Genomic DNA, 20,615 nt, shown 5'->3' with positions numbered 1-20,615 from the left:
AAACAAGCAGCAAATAACAGACAGGGTGGAGCCCGAGGAGGTCCGAAAGAGTATACAACATGGCGGCCAACACACCACACGTGCAAGTTCGGTTTATCACCAAATCAGGGTATGTATAAACAAAAACATAACAGTCGCGTGGATTTCTGAAGTGGAATTTATATATAATATAAATATATCTTTGATTTGATTGCCATTAGATTAATAGGGTTCATAAGAACGTTGGCATGTAATATAACATGTGATCTGTTTCGGTACAACAACAATGTTCAGAAAACTCTAACTAGAGGTTCATAACGGCGAGGAACTTCTGACAGGCGTCGAAGATCCGTCGATGCAATCACGCGGAGAACGACCTTTTATACGTATTTAGGTGTATATGATTCTGTAAGATTACTCGACGTGATGACCGTCGGCAGCTTTTGTAACCATATTGAATTTCCCAGCTGGGCGACGAAAACTGTGTTAGTGTTACTAGCCCGAGTATCCTCTGGCCTCTGATACCATGTCTACATGGAGTCGGGGCCAGAGGAAACTCTGGGTAATCTGTACATGTTACATGCCGTAGATGTGCAGCTCTGGGTAGTCACTTAAAAGTGCTGTCACCACAAAAGAAGCTTTAATAAAGAGTGGTAATTGAAAGTCTTTAAATTCAAATTAAATAATAACAATTTCTATGTTTTCAGGTATACTGTACCGTACACTCCCTTCTCTGTGCCAGTTGATGTTGGAACAAAGGAGCTCAGTGCGCTCATTAACAGTATCCTACAAGGTATATATATTATCTGTCTGTGGAAAGTACAACATGATTGTGTTTATTACTTGAGATTTAATAGTAATTATAATACGTGTGAAATCTTAATACTGTCAGTTGTTATCTTAAGATTAAAGGTCACGGTCAACATTGACATGTATACAAGAATTTTTCTGCAGCATTTTGATTTTATTCTTGAAGTAATTCTTACAGATAGGGAAAAACTGCAGGAAAGATTTGCTTCAATTTCTATTAAATTAGAGATGTATATAACATTAATTAGACTAACCCTTGTTTTGTTAAACTCTTTAATTCTAGCTAGCTATATATATATAGAGAGAGAGAGCTATTCTATAAAAATTGTTAACTTGAAAATCACTACTACATGTTGTAACACAAGGCATGAATACTTACATAACAGTTGATATCAAACTGCAGTGAATTGTGGATTAAATATCACAATTGAGACACATCACAGCTTTGTCAATTAGAGTGCCAGCCACGTAGCCTCAGATGAAGATCAAATGTGTGTGGTTGGACGCTCCCTACCAGTGTCGGTTTATGTTTCCCAGGAAGCTGAGAAACAGACCGGTCTGTGCTGTTGTGTTCTGTCCTTGGGCAAGACACTACCCAAATTTCTCTAGATGGCATGTAACTGGCCTCCCTATGTTGTTCAGTGAGGTAGTCACCAGCTACTACAAGGAGACCCTGTCTGAAAATGCCCTGTCTGTTCATGGGGTAAATTGTAATAAACCCAGCAAACAAACAAGCAAAAAACTAATATCAAGAATATTTAGGGCATCAAGTAAATGGTTGAAATAGATATCAAAAGAATAGGTCTAGATCTGTGAATGTTGTGAAATCCCTTTCACAGGGAAAGAAGAAGTTTTTTTACTTGTGACTATAGAATTTCCGACAACTTTTAAAGAGGAAGAGGAACATACTACTTATTACTTTTGTTTTAAATTAAAATGGAATAAGGAATAAGTAGTAAAATTTGCATTCCCATTTCAAGACCGACAGATAAGCTACATTTTCCTGTAATCTTATTCAAATGTTAAACAAGTATGTGGTTACTTATTCCCAATAAATGAATCGGGTAATTTGATAAACACTTAGGCCTTAACCAATACATACAGTTGAGCAGAGTGATACATTCAGGTAGTGTTCATACAATTGAGCATACATATTTTCCCTAAAGGAATGGATTATCACTGTTTTTTTTATTTATAAATCGTTGCAGATGGAAGTGGAGAAACATCTAATGTGGATTTTGATTTTCTTATTGATGGAGAATTTCTACGAATTACACTCAGCAAGCATCTCGAATCCAAAGGCCAGTCTATGGTGTGTATACATTTTTTTTTTTAATACATAATATTTGAAAATACTTTATACTTGTTTTGGTAGTTTTGCATCTGATTAAATTTAGGGTGCCTGGATAATTTGGTATTCAGGGTGCCTGGGTAATTTGGTATTTAGGGTGCCTGGATAATTTGGTGGGTACAGTTTCTGTAATCTTATATGTAGAGTTAGTGGCGATGTACTATTTGGCTAATGACAAAGTGGAGTTTTAAATGTATTGCTTACTGGATAAATTAAAAACCCTTGTTATCTACCAGATTACTGATAAGATATTTTAAAAGAATTAAATGAAGCATGACCGTGATGATTAAGTCTGGTATTGTAATCAAACACCAAGAATACAGATAATGAATTGTTCTGTTTGAATATCCGGAATTCAATTGGACTACCGGAAGTAACTCGGTACTTAATTCAGTGTTTCCAGTGTTTTTTCTGTTCAAGGGTCATCTGACCCTTTGGCTGTTTCAACAGAGGGTCAGAGCAAAATTATGAGGGTAAATTTTACCCTGCCTGATAAAATTAAAATTAAGTACATTTTAATAATGTCTGGTCGACAGAGTAGAACAAACACATTTTTGTTGTCTCATGTATATTTTTAAGTATGATTTAATTCATTTACTAACTAAGTAACATCAATAATGAATTCTAAATCATAATCAGACGGACAATTTTAATGAATTGATGGCCCTGTATTGGATAATACTGATTTATTTTTTCATGCAGTGTCAATGAAATTTACAGTGTTCAAAGTAACTGAAGTTGATCCAACTTACTAGTCTATTCTACAAGACAGTTTCAAGTTGAAAATTTTATTGCTGCTTTGAATCAAACTTTGATCTGTAGGTAGACAGAAATTTGACACATGCACCCTCACAAAGAGTTTCAACATCCAAATCACTTGTTTGTATCAGAGTTTTGTTTTCAACATTGTCAACTGACAAGCGATTCCTTATAGGACAAATGATTTTATTCTGGACTGAAAATCCTCTCTCACATGGTACAGAGGTTATTGGAATTGTCAGCAGAATTTCAGCTAAAACACAAAATGAAGGGAACACATCTTTGAACTCGTTAACAAGTTTCAGGCAAAACTGTTGTAGAGTTTGTTCTCTATGGTTTCCTTTCAAATATTTGAATTGACTGAAAGACATTCTTAAGTCATTGGCATTGACTTCCCTGACATCACTATAGAAAGTTATTACCCTTTCCAAATTTTCTTCACCATGATCATGAATTTCCTGAACATTTCTTGGAAGCTTTTGTGGGTTAAGAATGGTATTTAGGTCTTTTAAAACAACCATATCTTCATCTGGAAATCTGGCAGAAAACTGAGACTCTAAGTTTTCAAGAAATTTGTCTTTTAAACTCTCAAATGCCCTTTTCTCAACAGCATTGTTCTTTGCCCTTAAACTCAGTGTGTTGACTTAAGCATGTCTTCAGTTCATCAAGCTCAGGTGGGGTTGTAGCTTTAAAACTCTGCAAGTGTTGACGTGTTGATGTGAGCATAACATCCATTTTACCAATATCTATCACATCATGCTGAAAAATTTTGCTAAGGCGAGTGATACTAAATAAAACATCTTTCAGAAAACAGAGTGTGGCTAAAAACTTGTATGTTTGAATAAGAATTTTGATGCCTCTGGCTTTTGCTGACCCTTCACCAGTACCAGATGATGCCTCGTGATCAAGACTTAAGTACAAGACAGACAATGAACTGTGGATTGCTTCAACTGCCTCAAAAACACTTAACCATCTAACCTGAGTTGGTTTCTTAAAACGTTTCACATGGATATTCATTATTTTTGTGAGCTCTTTGATTTTGTTATACCTCACTGCAGAATAACTGTAAAAATTGTAAATGTTAATCATTGTTTCCTGTACTCTGTCCAGAAATGGGATTTTTTTGCAGCCCAATGTGCTACAAGAGCTAACCTGTGAGCAGCACACCAGATATGTACAATCCTTGGATTGTCTGCTTTCATTTTTACCCCAACTCCTTGAACACGGCCGGTCATCACACTTGCACCGTCTGTACCTATCCCGGAAACTTTACTTATATCAACATTCATGTCATTGAGAAAATCTACAATTGAATTATAAATTGTTTCTGCTTTCCCATCCTTTACTTCAACATTAGCACAGAATACTACTTTAACAGTACCAGAATGCAAAATTTTACAAAAAATAACCAATTTTTTTGTCACTGCAATGTCAAGGCTTTCGTCCACCATAATGCCCAAATACGGAGTGCCAGCCAGCCTCACACGGATTTCCTGTCTGCACACATCTGCAAGGCACTTTTGCATGCGTGTTGCAGCATCATTAGCTGTATAAATCTTACTGCTACAGGTGAATACTGATGCACCATTTGATAACTGTAATAAGAAAAAAATTATAATTCAAAATCTGTCAATGCAAATTAAAATTTATCTAGAATCTACTTGTCTAAAATTTGATCAATATTATATTTTTTTAATTCTTGTGGCATGATTACATAAAAGCCAGATGATAAAATATTAACATTGTGTGTGGGGGGGTTATTTTTTTTTAAAATAATCTTTGATCCTGAAATTTTTTACAGTAAAATTATTTTTGTCAACTGCATTAAACTTTCTACTAACTAAAACTTTATTTTATTTATGTCATTTGAAATATTTACAGTAATCACATTGCTGACAGCTGTATTGATTAAAATTAAGTATACCTGTAAATCAATTAGGCTAGAGTAATGTCTGTCTGAAATGTTGTTTTTGGCCATAAATACTGCAGTCCTTAACTGCGCCATAAGGACAGGTTCATATTTTTCAGTGACAATTTTTTTTGCCGCTGCCATATACCTCCGTTCAGACATCGTTTTTTTTGCCAGTCTGTGCTCATCTGATTCCTCATGTCGAAGTAACGCTGACCGTTGAAGGTTACCAGATCCCTTCACAAAAGCGTTCGTTTTTTTAAAAGAAGACGCATTGTCGATACATATCGTACAAGTCATTTTCTCATTGACAATATTTAGCCATTGGAATTCTTGCTTCCATTTCTCTGCGTTATTCATTTTTCGTACTGTTTTACGAGATGGCGTCGAAGTACTGTTAGGAACATCGGATTCCGATTTCTCCGCCGTAGAACTAGGCCTGTCAATTCTTTGATTCTTTTTCTCAGGACTTTCACTGCGGCCCGGATGTGGCCTTTTCATGAATCCAAAAAGTGTTGGCTGTCGCGTTGAAGCCATGCTTCTATACCACATGTATGTGTTATTTTTAGCAACATACAACCAATACCTCTCTAGAGGGGGGTCGTCCTATTTCGTGATTGGTTTGGCCGAAAGTGAAAGCAGACATTTGATTGGATATAACACTCTGCGGGAGAATGTAGGCAGTCGAGTGAACGTAAACATAACAAATGCGAATTATCTCCAAAAACACTTAGAATTTATTTATTTTATGACACAACCGTTTCCTATAAGAATTTATTTATTTTATGACACAACCGTTTCCTATAATCATCAAAATTCATCGCAGCAATTAACTAGAAGAGAAATAAGGTTTGTCTGCAGTGCGTCAGTGTGACACTTTCGTTTTTTTTTCTTTGCGTCAATGTAAGATTTTCTGCGTCGATTTACGCTCATTTAAATGGAAACTCTGCAAGTTAATACACCAATGACTCAGTAGTCTACATCCCATGTTGCTGTAACAAAAGATGTTCATGCTATTAACTGTTGAAGAGGAAAGACCAATGGTGGACATCAATATTGGATTTCTTTTATTTCTTTTTATGACGATGTTGTAACAGTAGAAATAATGAAAAACTTTCCAATGTTGTTTGTTTTAGAAAGAAAGTAATGTATTGTGTTCTGTGTTTTATGGGTTTTGTTTTCTGGTACAGGAAGAGATCACAGAAATTGAGTATGATGTACGTCACCCAGCACCAAAACCTGAGGATACTCTGTTACACAATGACTGGGTCAGCTGTATCCGTGGTGGTAAAAGTTGGTAGGTGTACCATACACAGGCATTGCTTTCGTTTATATACTTACAGAAGCAAGAATGTACAGAAAACTTATCCTAAATATTAAATCTATACTAGATATAAGATTTATATAAAATATTAGATTTATACTAAAGATAAGCTACAAACACAATATTTGATTAATATTAGATTTAAACTTAAAGGAGAGTTCCTTCATTCAAAATGAAGATATGAGTTATACAATAATTTATAATTTGTAATTTATAAGATTAATAAAAGAAAGAAGCTTACACTCATATTTATGACTAACTGTGATGGAATAAATATCATATTTGTGCTGAGTATCCACAAATTTCCTCCGCTGTGCATCCGCACTGGAATATTTTGCCATGCCTCCTCCACTCTATTTAGAAATCACATGACACCACAACCGTAAACAAATCACATCATGGCCAATGATGTTGGCGTATCGTTTATTGGGGTATGATAAACCCCAATTATAGTTCATTTTCCCTTGATTACTTATGTTATGGTAACATACATAGCTAGTAAATGAGTTTCGAATTAAAAAACATTAAAAATAGTACACACAAAAATGGACTTGCACATGCACACAGTCATATTGATAGGAGCACCACAGAGCACAAACGTGTTGTATACACAAAACATTAGACATGACTGTAAAAGAAGGAAATTACTACAGATGTTTTTAGTACCAATAATACAATTACACAATATACTTGGTAAATCATTCATTTTGGTTTAGTGAGGTAATATTTAGTTTTAACGTTGGTGATTTTTAGCACGGTAGCAAGTATAACTTCGAAAATAACTTCATTACAAACTTGTCAGGCTGTCGAGTCAAGTATACCATAGAAGCAATGTGAATTCCTCGTTCATCTTGATCAACTTTGCTCTCTTCCATCTTTCCTTCTGGTTGCCGATATTTATACGACTTTTCATGACGTTCACTATCTTGTTATGCCCTCATTTTCTGGTTGATTCTGATTTCAGTGACCCATTAGCTAATCACTGCCTTGTAGAACTGTGTCCTTCATTTTTTTTTGTCCATAAACTTTTCTGCACATGTTTTATATTTATAGTCATTGGTGGTGATTAATTTTCGCACTTCGGTCTAAGTTAGATTTGCAAAAACTTACGTTTGTATGAAACTGGGCTATTTTTCATCTTGAGTGTTGTATTACAGTCAAGTTTATAACTTTTACTAGTTGAGAAAAATACAAGATTTCCATTTACTTTTATTTTTAGCCCACCATCATCAGATGGTTGCCTATTCAAAACGCCCTGCGTCCGTGGTCCGTGGTCCGTCGTCCGTCCGTCCGTCCGTAAACAATTCTTGTTATCGCTATTTCTCAGAAAGTACTGAAGGGATCTTTCTCAGATTTCATATGTAGGTTCCCCTTGCTGCCTAGTTATGCATATTGCATTTTGAGACCAATCGGAAAACAACATGGCCGACAGGCAGCCATCTTGGATTTTGACAATTGAAAATTGTTATCGCTATTTCTGAGAAGGTACTGAAGGGATCTTTCTCAAATTTCATATGTAGGTTCCCCTTGCTGCTTAGTTATGCATATTGCATTTTGAGACCAATCGAAAAACAACATGGCCGACAGGCAGCCATCTTGGATTTTGACAATTGAAGTTTGTTAAAGCTATTTCTCAGAAAGCACTGAAGGGATCTTTCTCAAATTTCATATGTAGGTTCCCCTTGCTGCCTAGTTATGCATATTGCATTTTGAGACCAATCGGAAAACAACATGGCCGACAGGCAGCCATCTTGGATTTTGACAATTGAAGTTTGTTATTGCTATTTCTCAGAAGGTACTGAAGGGATCTTTCTCAAATTTCATATGTAGGTTCCCCTTGGTGCCTAGTTATGCTTAAAGCATTTTGAGACCTATCGGAAAACAACATGGCCGACAGGCAGCCATCTTGGATTTTGACAATTGAAGTTTGTTATTGCTAATTCTCAGAAGGTACTGAAGGGATCTTTCTCAAATTTCATATGTAGGTTCCCCTTGGTGCCTAGTTATGCATATTGCATTTTGAGACCAATCGGAAAACAACATGGCCGACAGGCAGCCATCTTGGATTTTGACAATTGAAGTTTGTTATCGCTATTTCTCAGAATGTACTGACGAGATCTTTCTCAAATTTCATATGTAGGTTCCCCTTGGTGCCTAGTTATGCTTAAAGCATTTTGAGACCTATCGGAAAACAACATGGCCGACAGGCAGCCATCTTGGATTTTGACAATTGAAGTTTGTTATCGCTATTTCTCAGAATGTACTGAAGAGATCTTTCTTAAATTTCATATATAGGTTCCCCTCGGTGCCTAGTTATGCATATTGCAATTTGAGACTAATCGGAAAACAACATGGCCGATAGGCAGCCATCTTAGATTTTGACAATTGAAACTTGTTATCGCTATTTCTAAGAAAGTGCTGAAGGGATCTTTCTCAAATTTCATATGTAGGATCCCCTTGGTCCCTGGTGTTGCATTTTGGGACCAATCCGAAAGCAACATGGCGGACAGACAGCCATTATCGCTAAATCTTAAATTTTATATATAGGTACCCCTTGTTTGAAAAGTACTAGAGGGCTGTTTCTGAATTTACACAGATTAGTAAGACTTAGAAGGGAAAAGTAGAGAAAAGATCAATCTGACATGGAACCTATAAAGATCATTCAATGGTGGGCGCCAAGATCCCTCTGGGATCTCTTGTAATAGCATTCATTGATTTCAATGACGGAATGCCCAATTGATATTAAATTTATACTAAATGATAGATTTATACTAAGGGCTGTTCCAGGAAAACATATACAGTTGTATATATATATTGGACTGGGGGAAGGCACTTTGAAATTAGGGGACCCACCTATAGAAATGATTTAATGTTCTGATGACCCTCCTATATATCCACTTTTTTGTGAACGGTACCCATTTAAGGAAGCAATTTTAATGTAAAAAATAGTACACTTCACATACACCCAACAACAGAATGAATTTATTTCAAACTCCATCAACCCATAGTTGTGAATTTAATTTGAACCCACCCAACCACATGTAATTTATTGAAGTGCCTTCCCTCCATCCTATACATGTTTTTCTTGGAACCCATGTAACCAATTCGTTCATGTTAGTAAGTGCAGTTCAGATAAATAGAGGTCAAGATGAAGGTCACAGACCATCACACTTCAGCTTCAAGACAGTAGACAAACTCACTCAACTCAAACTCATTTTGTTTCATTCAGGATACTCTCCGGTTGCTATGACAACACCATCCATATTTGGAATGTGACAGGAAAGGATCTGATGACAATCCCTGGTCACACTTCACCAGTCAAGGCAATAGAGTGGATCAACATAGGTAAATCTTACAAAACAACTGGTTTGATTATCTCGGAGAAATCTTACAAAACAACTGGTTTGATTATCTCGGAGAAATCTTACAAAACAACTGGTTTGATGATCTAGGCGAAATCTTACAAAACAACTGGTTTGATGATCTAGGCGAAATCTTACAAAACAATTGGTTTGATGATCTCGGAGAAATATTTACAAAACAACTGGTTGGATGATCTGTAAAAGAGTTATTTACTTTGTAATACAGTAAAACATGGATAAGTCGAAGCTTACAGGTCAAAGTAAAATATTTGACTTTTCAGGGGGTTAGACTTTAAATAACTGTTTCTATTTACCGATATAGACAATGACATAGATGACCCAAATTCACTGTCTACTATATGTACATGTCCGATAACATGGTGTGAAAAAGCAATATCCATCACTGAATATAAACATTTTTAGCCCACCATCATCAGATGGTGGGCTATTCAAATCGCCCTGCGTCCGTGGTCCGTCGTCCGTCCGTCCGTCCGTCCGTCCGTCCGTCCGTCCGTCCGTCCGTCCCTCCGTCCGTAAACAATTCTTGTTATCGCTATTTCTCAGAAAGTACTGAAGGGATCTTTCTCAAATTTCATATATAGGTTCCCCTTGGTGCCTAGTTATGCATATTGCATTTTGAGACCAATCGGAAAACAACATGGCCGACAGGCAGCCATCTTGGATTTTGACAATTGAAGTTTGTTATCGCTATTTCTCAGAAAGTACTGAAGGGATCTTTCTCAAATTTCATATGTAGGTTCCTCTTGGTGCCTAGTTATGCATATTGCATTTTGAGACCGATCGAAAAACAACATGGCCGACAGGTAGCCATCTTGGATTTTGACAATTGAAGTTTGTTATCGCTCTTTCTCAGAAACTAATGAAGGGATCTTTCTGAAATTTCATATGTAGGTTCCCCTCGGTGCCTAGTTATGCATATTGCATTTTGAGACTAATCGGAAAACAATATGGCCGACAGGCAGCCATCTTAGATTTTGACAATTGAAACTTGTTATCGCTATTTCTAAGAAAGTACTGAAGGGATCTTTCTCCAATTTCATATGTAGGTTCCCCTTGGTGCCTAGTTATGCATATTGCATTTTGAGACTAATCGGAAAACAACATGGCCGACAGGCAGCCATCTTGGATTTTGACAATTGAAGTTTGTTATCGCTATTTTACAGAAGGTACTGAAGGGATCTTTCTTAAATTTCATATGTAGGTTCCCCTTGGTCCCTGGTATTGCATTTTGGGACCAATCCGAAAACAACATGGCCGACAGACAGCCATTATCGCTAAATCTTATATATAGGTTCCCCTTGTTTGAAAAGTACTAGAGGGCTGTTTCTGAATTTACACAGATTAGTAAGACTTAGAGGAAGGGAAAAGTAGAGAAAAGATCAATCTGACATGGAACCTATAAAGATCATTCAATGGTGGGCGCCAAGATCCCTCTGGGATCTCTTGTATATTTTATATACCATAACAAGGATTTTTTAATGAAATAGAGATTATATGTGCAAAGAATACAGAAGAATGCAGTAACGAATACTACTGTGGCACCTAACATAGTTGCTGAATCATTTGAATATCTCTTACAGCATATTAAAGTTACAGTCTATTTGAGTCCATATATGGGTTGTTATCATTGTCTCAATAATCATTTCATATTTCCAAAAGATGATGGACCAATCAGCAGCTTTATATCAGGATCACATGACCAGACAATACTGTTGTGGTCCTGGAACAGAGAGAAAAATGAAGTGGACTGCATCAACTCTTGTCGAGGACATGCTGGAAGTGTTGACTGTTTAGCGGTCAACTCGTCTAAAACCATGGTAAATTATTAGACTCCAACAACTAAGTTATAGAGTTTTATTCTTTTATAAAAATGTTATTCAAAGTGTTACAAAAATAGGATTGAACAACAGGCAAGGAATGTGATTTAATTATTATAGGGCAATTTTATACAACAATTACAATTCTGATATTTTGACATTACCTGTTGTATTTTTGAGGGGAAAAAAATGTTGCGTACAAGACAACAGGTTTCTGATTGATCTAATTTGGAGCTGCCATATTGTAGATAATTCACTTATATGTTTTGTGGCTACCATGCTGTGACTTTGTGATGTATTTAGTTTTGTAGCGGATCCTGGGATCGGATGTTGAAGTTGTGGTCTGCAGGTAAGTTAAACGAAAGACACTTTCATATTCTTGCTTTATAGATCATTTTAGTCCTCATATCATGAGAAAAACATGCACATGTTACATGTTTTTGAGATATAACTAACCACTTCATAGCCATGAAAAGCTGGATATCCAGTTTGTTAAGATATGTTCATAATAAGGGTTGTTTTCCTTTGTGTATTCTTGTTATAAATACAGTATATGTACAGTTTGAAGTACATGTATATCAATTTGCAATATAAATCCACAGATCTTTTCAGCTACCCCACACATGATAACAACCTTGTTCACTTCAAACCTCAGTGAACATATCCTCGCAGGTCATTTGCCTGATGAAAGTGACCAAGTGTCGCCTAGATTCACACGAAATCCAGTACTGCTTGTGATATATGAAAACCTATTCACGTTTATCACATAAATGGACTGTTATCCACCCCACCCCCCGGTGTAATATTTTTGCACACGTCACTAGTATAACATACCCTGGAGAAATTTCCATTGACTCTGCCAGTCAGAAATTGATTCTAATGTTATAATACTGACAATGAACAGGAATCAAACATACACAACACAATGTCTGTTTCCATTTGATTATGTCCTCCACATTTAACTTTAAAACCTGTCAAAATTTTTCTGTATTTAGCAGAGGTAAAATGATTGTGATATATAAAAAGTCCGCAACTTCCAAAGAAAAACCAAAATTTCTTTGACTTGATTGTTTTACAAAATCTCTGAGGAAATGAAGACTCATTAAAGATCCTTCATATATATACCAATCTGTATAAAATGTATTGTTTTATCTGTTTCTTTTTCGTGTGACGGTCTCCATTATATAACCTCCTGGAGACTGTTATTCCTGACTATGGATTTACTTCCTTGAAAATTTTGAAAAAATATTGAGATTTTTACAGATGAAAGTTTCATACCTGCCTACTTCATAAACTGATGTCTTGTTTTGTTTCTAGAGCTTACAAGTACTGGAGATGTGGATGATGATGAAGATGAGAATGAAGAAAGGCCTAAAAAGAAAAAGAAAACGGGCAGCAAATCTCGCCAGACAAGGGTAGGTGAAGCTTCGATTTAGATTCAAAACCAAATTTGTTATAACCAGTGTAGTATTGGATGATGATGATGATGATGATGCATAATATAATAATTATCAGTCAATTGTAATGTTGAGATGAAATATGATATATAAGTTTCGACGAGAATATTGATGGGTGACTGATTTTATACAATTTTCTTTTAAAAATTTGATAAATAAACAATTACAAAAAAGTCTATTCACATCCTGGAGAAATGTTATAATCATTATATATTGTAAGTTGGCTGAATTTGGTTGTATATTGAATGAAACCAGTGAACATGCAAGATTCTTATAATTAAAGTAATGGAGCAAGCAGTGACCATGTGTAGTGTTGAGAGAATGTTTGTTATTGGTATAACTCCCGAGAGGATGTTTGTTATTGGTATAACTCCCGAGAACATACTTTACACTTGTTTGGTGTGTTGTAGGTTCCGATGCTGACATTGGAAGGCCATACAGAGGGTATATCTGGAATGGAGTGGCTCGATGACTCCACTCTGTGTACAGTGTCTTGGGACCACACAATCAGACTGTGGGACATGAACGATGCCAAAGAGAAGTCGTTATTGGTTAGTTCAGTTTCTATAAAAACAATAGAAGGAATGTTATTTTACAAATCGTGGTGATATAATATTATATTCTTAATTGAGAAATCTGTGTTGAAATACTTTGATATTGAGATAGATTTTTGAACTATTTGATTTTAAGAGTATTCATGACGTATTTGCTGAAATACACATCCTTCGCTCCAAAACTTAACAGAAGTAATCGCCTCTCTATCATAAATTCTGTTTACAATCTTGTACATATCCATTGTCATAAATTCTGTTTACAATCTTGTACTTATCCATTGTCATAAATTCTGTTTACAATCTTGTACATATCCATCATGTCCCCTGAAGTCTCCTATATAATTATGTTGGTAGGTTTAATATCCATATTTGTTTCTGGATATTCTAGGCCTTCCATCCTTGGTAGACATTTTGTAGCACAGCATTATACACCTTCTAGTTTGTCTACATATTTTGATCTGTAAGGTGACCAAACTGCTCTTGCAGATTCCCCATGTGTCCTTACAAGTAGTGCTGGGAATCGCCATGATATTGAAGATCGATTATCGGGCTGTCAAGATCGATCGATAATCGATTATCGGCTGGAAATGGTTTTTAATTAGGTCCGACCACGTGTTAAATAAATTCTGGAAAGTCCGGATTCCGTCATATATTAGCAAATTAGTATAGCCTTGTACAAAACGCTGCACCGACCACGATTACGTAAGGTAGCTACAACGCTTGAATGCCGGCGTAGTTCAAGCGAGACATAACAAGAACAAGCGAAATGGATGTTTTATTTTGGTTTATTGAAAATAAAAGCATTCATAACAACGGTACGTATCTGAATAACTTCAGCCATTCACATTAGAAACATATGAAACGATCTATTCATAGCCAAATTTCACAATCGATCTTTTAAGTGCAAAATCGATTATCGAATCGATCTTGGGTCCAACTCGATTTAATCAATGTTTCCGGTTATCGGTACACCACTACTTACAAGATATTTGAAGATTGTTTAAAATGTTGCATTGTCTAAGAATTTTTGTAGGGATTCAACAAACTGACATTATCATACATAACCAATAAAATGGGACAAAGTACTGATCCTTGCGGTGCCCCAGAAGTAACAGGCTTCCATTAAGTGTGCTCATTATTTACCTTGACTCAGGGGTTCCGATTTGACAAAAACGAGTAACTGTATGGATTGACATGAAATCTTGTTCGATTCTAGTTTTACTTATTAGCTCACCTGCCCGAAGGGCAAGTGAGCTTATGCCGTGGTGCGGCGTCCGTCGTCCGTCCATCCGGCCGTCCGGCGTCAACTTTTTCATTCAAACAACTTCTTCTCAATAACCAAGAGGCCCAGGGACTTGATATTGGGCCTGTAGCATGCTGGGGTGAAGGGCTACAAAGTTTGTTCAAAGAAATGACCTTGACCTTCATTCAAGGTCACATGGGTCAAATAGGCTATAATCTTCAAACGACTTCTTCTCAATAACCAAGAGGCCCAGGGACTTGATATTGGGCCTGTAGCATGCTGGGGTGAAGGGCTACAAAGTTTGTTCAAAGAAATGACCTTGACCTACATTCAAGGTCACATGGGTCAAATAGGCTATAATCTTCAAACTACTTCTTCTCAATAACCAAGAGGCCCAGGGACTTGATATTGGGCCTGTAGCATGCTGGGGTGAAGGGCTACAAAGTTTGTTCAAATAAATGATCTTGACCTTCATTCAAGGTCACATGGGTCAAATAGGCTATAATCTTCCAACGACTTCTTCTCAATAACCAAGAGGCCCAGGGACTGGATATTGGTCCTGTAGCATGCTTGGGTGAAGGGCTACAAAGTTTGTTCAAATAAATGACCTTGACCTACATTCAAGGTCATATGGGTCAAATAGGCTATAATCTTCAAACGACTTCTTCTCAATAACCAAGAGGCCCAGGGACTTGATATTGGGCCTGTAGCATGCTGGGGTGAAGGGCTACAAAGTTTGTTCAAATAAATGACCTTGACCTTCATTCAAGGTCACATGGGTCAAATAGGCTATAATCTTCCAACGACTTCTTCTCAATAACCAAGAGGCCCAGGGACTGGATATTGGTCCTGTAGCATGCTTGGGTGAAGGGCTACAAAGTTTGTTCAAATAAATGACCTTGACCTACATTCAAGGTCATATGGGTCAAATAGGCTATAATCTTCAAACGACTTCTTCTCAATAACCAAGAGGCCCAGGGACTAGATATTGGGCCTGTAGCATGCTGGGGTGAAGGGCTACAAAGTTTGTTCAAATAAATGACCTTGACCTTCATTCAAGGTCACATGGGTCAAATAGGCTATAATCTTCAAACGACTTCTTCTCAATAACCAAGAGGCCCAGGGACTTGATATTGGGCCTGTAGCATGCTGGGGTGAAGGGCTACAAACTTTGTTCAAATAAATGACCTTGGCCTTCATTCAAGGTCACATGGGTCAAATAGGCTATAATCTTCAAACTACTTATTCTCAAACACCAAGAGGCTCAGGTACTTGAGGTTGGGCCTGTCTGTAGCATGCTAGGGTGTAGGGCTACCAAGTTTGTTCAACTGAATGACATTGACCTACATTCAAGGTCACAGGGGTGAAATTTTTTAAAATCTTGCCGTAGCCAAGAGTCACCAAGACCTGATATTAGGCCAATAGTATGCTGGAATGAAGGACTAGAATATTTATTGACATGAATAAACCAAGCTTACTCTGATACAGTAAAACACGGTTATAACGAATTCCAGGGGACCAACTGAATCAGTTCGTTATATAGATAGTTCGTATTACGTGTATTACGAATTTTATTTCTTTTTCCTAAAAACTTCGCTGTATGAAAATATGAAAATAAAATTACAAGCATGTACAAATTAAAAGCGATTCATTATTTTAAGTCAGTTATAATTTTCTGCCGAAACTTTTCGTGTGAGGCAAGTGTGTACAAAGTACTAATAACATCTGACATATCATTTTGGGACTCCAAAAAATGGCTTATCTCGTGTAAATAATCACTCGCCGTAGCACCACTGTTTACGGAATGTTCCTCCTCTGTCTCTATTTTCTCCTCGTCTTCACTTTCCAAAACGTTCATAACGTCTTTTACAACATCTGCATCAATACTGACGAAATCGGTCGCGGTGACCTTTACCCCGGAAGTCTCGTTTTCACTAGCTCTCAATCGCTTGATGATAAAGCCATTGCGAAACATACATGTACTGTGTACACACTAATAAGACATCTAAGAATGGATTAACAATTTGACATAAACATCGACAAAACAACTCACTTTATTCAGAGGTCATCGAAAACATAACTCACCGATTCAATAGCTATAGCCGAACAAATATATACCCTGAAACGTGCCCTCGGGTGCCTATTGAAAACACCGTCGTGATCACCAGGGCATGACTCCGACTTTGGAGATGGGTTTGTACTATAGTGTTAAAATAACATGGAATTTCAGCCGACGGCACCGCTAAATTGGTTCGTTATAGACAATAATTCGCTATGTGAAATTCGCAATATAAATACAGAATTACATAGAAGTAAGAGGGAGAAAAGCTGGGGAATCGGGATCAGTTCGCAATATCCATAAAATCGCTATAAGCGTGTTCGTACTAAATGTGTTTTACTGTATTTGAATAAATTGGTTATCAGCATAGTATCTGTAGAAATGACCTCAATCAACTGCAAATTTGCTGTAGAGCCAGGTGAGCGATACAGGCCCATTGGGCCTCTTGTTTTACTAGTCTTCTATTTGGAACAGTGTCAAATGCTGATTAATAGTTGAGCAATACAGACCCATTGGGCCTCTTAAAGCCTTTATGAATTAGGTGTTTAATCACATGACCAGATATCCATTACTGGGAAGAAAACAAATTCTAAATACCATCTGCCACAGCTTACATTTAGTGCATCATTGATGTGTTGAATGAAATATAACACAATTAAATGTTGGAGACTTTTATCCTTCCTGTTTACCGTTATTTTGATTTCTCCATTTTCCAACAGCAAAGTTCCAAGGTGTTCCTAGATATGTCTTACTCGGAACTGAACCGCCAGGTTGTGACTGCCTCTGCAGACAGGCATATAAGATTGTGGGACCCCAGGGCTTCAGGTATGTGATACAGTGACTGATTACATTCTATTGAACCATTTCTTAAAGTTAGAAAAAAGATGGCCATATAGTCACAGTTATGTCTGATAGCACGAATCTTTTCCACAAGGGTACCAGTTCCTAAAAAAGTTTTTCAATCCTTGAGAAGGTTTCAGAACCACATGTCCTCTTGTCAAACATCATGGTTTGTTTTTTTCATTCAACACTGTTTCTATTTTGTTCATATGAAATCTTTATACTTGTAATTTTATTCAATTCTATATGAATGAATCATGACCAAATCTGCCATTTGTTACAGAGGGGTCGATAGTGAAATGTACATATACCTCGCACAATGGATGGGTTTCTAGTGTTTCCTGGTCAAAGGAGAACGGAAATCATTTCATTTCCGGATCTTACGACAACATCATGAAGATGTGGGATACCAGAAGGTGAGGATTTTACCTGTTTTTAAAGAGGCTACATCTCTGACAAAAAGATAATTATGATCAATTGAAAACAACCATCATGGTTCGTCTGTCATTGTCCACGGTCCTCTGAGCTCCCTATGTTAACTTTACATTTCAACCTTCTCAAGTTCCACCTATGGGAGTCAAACTTGCTGAAAATGATCCTGAGATGGCCCTCACCAAAATCAAATGTTGTTATTTTTTGGGTCAGTCAAAAATCCAAGATGGCCACCATCTTGAAAATTACGTTTTAAACTTCTTCACTTTTTAATGGTGCCATTGAGCTGAAAATTGTTGAAGATGTTAAGGAAGGGGCCAACAGTGTTATTTTTTTACCTGGGAAAGCTTTACTTGGTAGCCATGACATCAATTTTGTAACATGATTGAGAAACATCTATTTCTTAAAGTTCTTCATCTTAAAGAAAATATTTCAAAATTTTCATAAATTCTAACAACAATCCTGAGATGGTTCTGACCAACTTTGTTATTTTCTGAGTTGGTCAGAAATCCAAGATGGCCATCATGTTTGATAAATATCCTTCCAGTAATTTTTAGAATTGTCAATACCAAATTTCAAATGACAAAATCCAAGATGGCCTCCTGTTGGCAATTTTACATCTACTGTAACAGTCTCCAAAAATGAAGATATCCTATTTATGCATGATCGGCTTGGAGAGAGAATGGGTCTGATCATATGGTATTACATGTACTTTGATCAAATCACTTCTCTTGGCAGTTCTGCTGTTAGATAGATAATCTTTTAATTAAAAGTTAAATCTTCAGGTATATACAAGTATATGCTGTTTAAGATTAAGGAAATGTTCTTGTTTTAGCCCAAAAGTCCCGCTGTACAACATGACTGGACATGAGGAGAAAATTCTTTCTGTTGATTGGTCAATACCTAGTCTGATGTTATCAGGAGGGGCTGATAATCATCTCAAGGTTTATCAATACAACGCCACCAGCTGAAATTTTACAGGATCAACAATTGAATTATCATCATCTGAGGGAATCAATGAGGGATAGTGCAGTTTACCAGTATATTTCACACGAGGTGCTTAATGAAAAAGGGCACAGCCAATGGACAATTACATTCAACAGCTAAAGGAAAAAGGCTAATAACAAAGTTTCTCAGAAACATGGATAGAAATCGGAGTTTATACCAACTTATCAGAATGTTATAGCCATCTTAATGATTATCATAACACTGTAACAGGCTGTTTACCTAAATAGATATGTAGACCAGGGGCCTGTTCGTTAATGCATACAAACCAGTTTGTCAATTTTCAATTCCAATTTAAAACATTTCAGGCACAAATCTTGACAGACATGTACATATTACTACAGTCCTTGGAAAGTCTTCGACAAGACTCATCCAAAAGCAACATAAATCATGAGGTCCATCATTACTGGTATTTCATAAACTCTAGTCCACTTGTACCGTGATAAACAGCCGTGATATAGCTTATGTACTGGTAATAGTGCAAAATCTTGAAAAAATAATGATATTTTCAGAGGGCCTTTTTGCAGTCATTTTCAGACAAAAAAACATTTGGACAAACCTGTATACTAAGAAAACTGATCATATTGGGGATGTTGTCTTAACATGACTGTATAGTCATCTCTATGATACGGTAAACAAGCATATCGAAATGATAGCAGATGTCTAAAGTTATACCGGGCAGTAAATCCAAATTGTATGAATCTCTCGACACTGCAGAATTAGGTGTGTTTTAGTTGCTGATGAAAACTTTCTTCTCGCATAGGCAGATTCACCAAGACAGCAGGTGTATGGCATTCTCTCAATAAGAGCAATTCTGATACACGTATAAACAATATTTGTTAAAGACTACTTGTTACTATCATTGAGCTCTTCACATTTGGTAATGTGGGCATAGCGTATTATAGAAGTGATATACAATTTTGTACATCAGTATTCATGGAAGAAAATCAGATTTTGTGTTCAGAAAGTGTATACAATGTATTTGTTTTAGTTCTGGAGTATGTAGGGAAGGACTAGTTTTGTCCGCACAATGTGCGAAAGGGTGAACATTGGTGTAAGGAGAGTGGGTCAGTGTCTGTATGAAATTGCTAATAAAACTTATAAATCAAGGCAGTATCTTCTGGTTTATTTGGAACATACATTACCGTTAACCTGAAACAACTTATCTTGTGTTTTAAACTACAGTTCCATATGATACAATCTTCACCTATGTAATTTGCAATTTGGATCAAACATCGAGCCACTCTTTACTAACAAACCAAATTGGTTTTAAGAGAAAATCTCCCTAGCAAAGTATAAAATGATCAGTATCTTAGGAACACGATACATTTACTCAAATGAATTAACCTGTACCCCATCACCTGTCAAGCAATCTAATAATAAACTGTACTCTGTGAAACGAAGGGAAGTTATTCTGATAGATCAGAATGAGTTCTCGATTTGCACTCTTCTCGGAAGAGAAGCCTTCCAAGAAGATTGCATTCTGTTATATGTAAATCGAGTTAACCGGGAGAATATAACCCAAAATAAACAAGTTTTTAAGTTTTCTCAAACACCATGACACAAACACGTGCATGTATGCGTCATAAATCCTTCTCTAGTGAAACTCATCACTGGCACACTTAAAACATGGTCGCCTCCATCTTGGAAGATAAATCTTCCAGCTTCAAGACGGAAGAGGAAGATCTTCCAG

The 20,615-nt window shown here is 36.6% G+C and overlaps 1 protein-coding gene across 2 annotated transcripts; it reads left to right on the top strand.

Moving 5' to 3' along the window:
* Positions 1–20,032, top strand: LOC117343159 (ribosome biogenesis protein WDR12 homolog). 2 transcript variants are annotated; one of them, XM_033905481.1, is made up of 12 exons: positions 1–109; positions 687–774; positions 1,991–2,101; positions 5,999–6,105; positions 9,362–9,477; positions 11,175–11,332; positions 11,636–11,681; positions 12,650–12,747; positions 13,200–13,340; positions 17,365–17,470; positions 17,769–17,901; positions 18,753–20,032. In XM_033905481.1, the coding sequence occupies exons 1-12, from the start codon at positions 60–62 to the stop codon at positions 18,886–18,888; spliced, it is 1,290 nt and encodes a 429-aa protein (XP_033761372.1). In that variant the 5' UTR covers positions 1–59; the 3' UTR covers positions 18,889–20,032. The 2 variants fall into 2 exon arrangements, with proteins under 2 accessions (XP_033761372.1, XP_033761374.1); XM_033905483.1 differs by having other exon boundaries at positions 2–109; positions 687–772; positions 1,998–2,101.
* The last annotated feature ends 583 nt before the right edge of the window (positions 20,033–20,615 follow it).

Source organism: Pecten maximus, chromosome 15, assembly GCF_902652985.1.
Source record: "Pecten maximus chromosome 15, xPecMax1.1, whole genome shotgun sequence".
Lineage (NCBI taxonomy): Eukaryota > Metazoa > Mollusca > Bivalvia > Pectinida > Pectinidae > Pecten > Pecten maximus.
This window is presented reverse-complemented; position numbering and strand designations above follow the sequence as displayed.